This window comes from Emiliania huxleyi (assembly GCF_000372725.1).
Source record: "Emiliania huxleyi CCMP1516 unplaced genomic scaffold EMIHUscaffold_59, whole genome shotgun sequence".
In the NCBI taxonomy this organism is placed as follows: domain Eukaryota; phylum Haptophyta; order Isochrysidales; family Noelaerhabdaceae; genus Emiliania; species Emiliania huxleyi.
The window spans coordinates 559,713-560,830 of record NW_005197576.1 but is presented as its reverse complement, the minus strand read 5'-3'; the positions used below and the strand labels follow the sequence as shown (position 1 = coordinate 560,830).

General features: G+C 63.1%; 1 protein-coding gene across 1 annotated transcript in view; it reads left to right on the top strand.

The window, feature by feature from the left end:
• Nucleotides 1–622: 622 nt before the first annotated feature.
• The window catches only part of EMIHUDRAFT_214014 (hypothetical protein), a gene marked incomplete at both ends in the record, with an annotated part of 1,051 nt that continues 555 nt past the window's right edge, over nt 623–1,118 (top strand). The window contains 2 exons of the mRNA XM_005764563.1: nt 623–939; nt 1,026–1,080. Of these exons, the coding sequence (XP_005764620.1) occupies nt 623–939; nt 1,026–1,080 (372 nt within the window). The remainder of the gene's footprint in view (nt 940–1,025; nt 1,081–1,118) is intronic.

Below are 1,118 nucleotides of genomic sequence, written 5' to 3'. Positions count from 1 at the left end.
GCGCGCTACGGCGCCGACTCCGCCGTGCTCGTGGCCGCAGAAAGCCGCGCTCCAGGAGCACGCCAAGATGCAATGGCTCGCTTGCTTCGATTCAGCTCTCTCGGCAGCAGAAGTGGGGCTGGAGCGGGTGGGGGTGGATGCCGATTGAGGGGGAGCGTCTCCAGCTGCGCCCTGTGGCAGCTGCGCCCTGTGGCATAGTCGAGGGACTTGGTAGTTGTGACCCCCCTGAGTGAGGACAGGAGAGATTTTGTGGTGTTTGTTGGTGTACGCAATAACGGGACAGGGTGGTTGTTCTCTCTATCTCCTCTTCTAGCTCTTAGCATGAGCTGCGCCCGGTGTCCGACCCCTTTTGCGCAGCAACACCTTAAACTTTTAGGCCCTCCAAATTCGGGTCGGAGCGTAGCGGAGTGGGCCCCGAGTTTGAAAAGGGCGACGGACGCTTGCGTCCTAGCCTCCAACAACGCCTCCCCGGCGCAGAGGGGCCCCCGGAGGGATGCACAACCGCTCCACGCCACGCCGCTTGCGGCGGTCCTCTTCCCAGCTCCGCTGAGGGCCCGTGCGTTATTTCGCTTGCTCGGCTGGAGCCGGAACCTTGGCAGGCCCGAAGTAATCATCCACCCTCATGGTGGCTGCGACTGGGTGCCGCATTTCGCTCTCGTTCGCCGCGCCTCGGCTCCTGATTCCGGCATCCACAGCACGGGCGTTCGCCACGGCCTCCGCATTCTTCCCTGACATAGACAAGGTTCGCTACGAAGGGCCGTCGTCCCGCAACCCGCTCGCCTTCAAGCAGTATGCCGAGGACGAGGTTGTGGCCGGGAGAACGATGAAGGAGTGGCTAAGATTCAGTATTGCGTACTGGCACACATGGCGCGGGAACGGCGGCGACATTTTCGGACTCGACGGCACCATCAACCGACCGTGGGAGGACAGAGCGCTCAGGTGCGTCCTCACCTCTCGCCTCCTCGCCTCCTCGCCTCTCCTCGTCAGCTCTCGCTCAGCTCTCGCCTCCCGCCTCCACTGCGCAGCGAGATGGACATGGCGCTGCGGCGGGTGGACGTCAACGCGGAGTTTTGCGAAAAGGTCGGCGCACCGTACTACTGCTTTCACGACCTTGACGT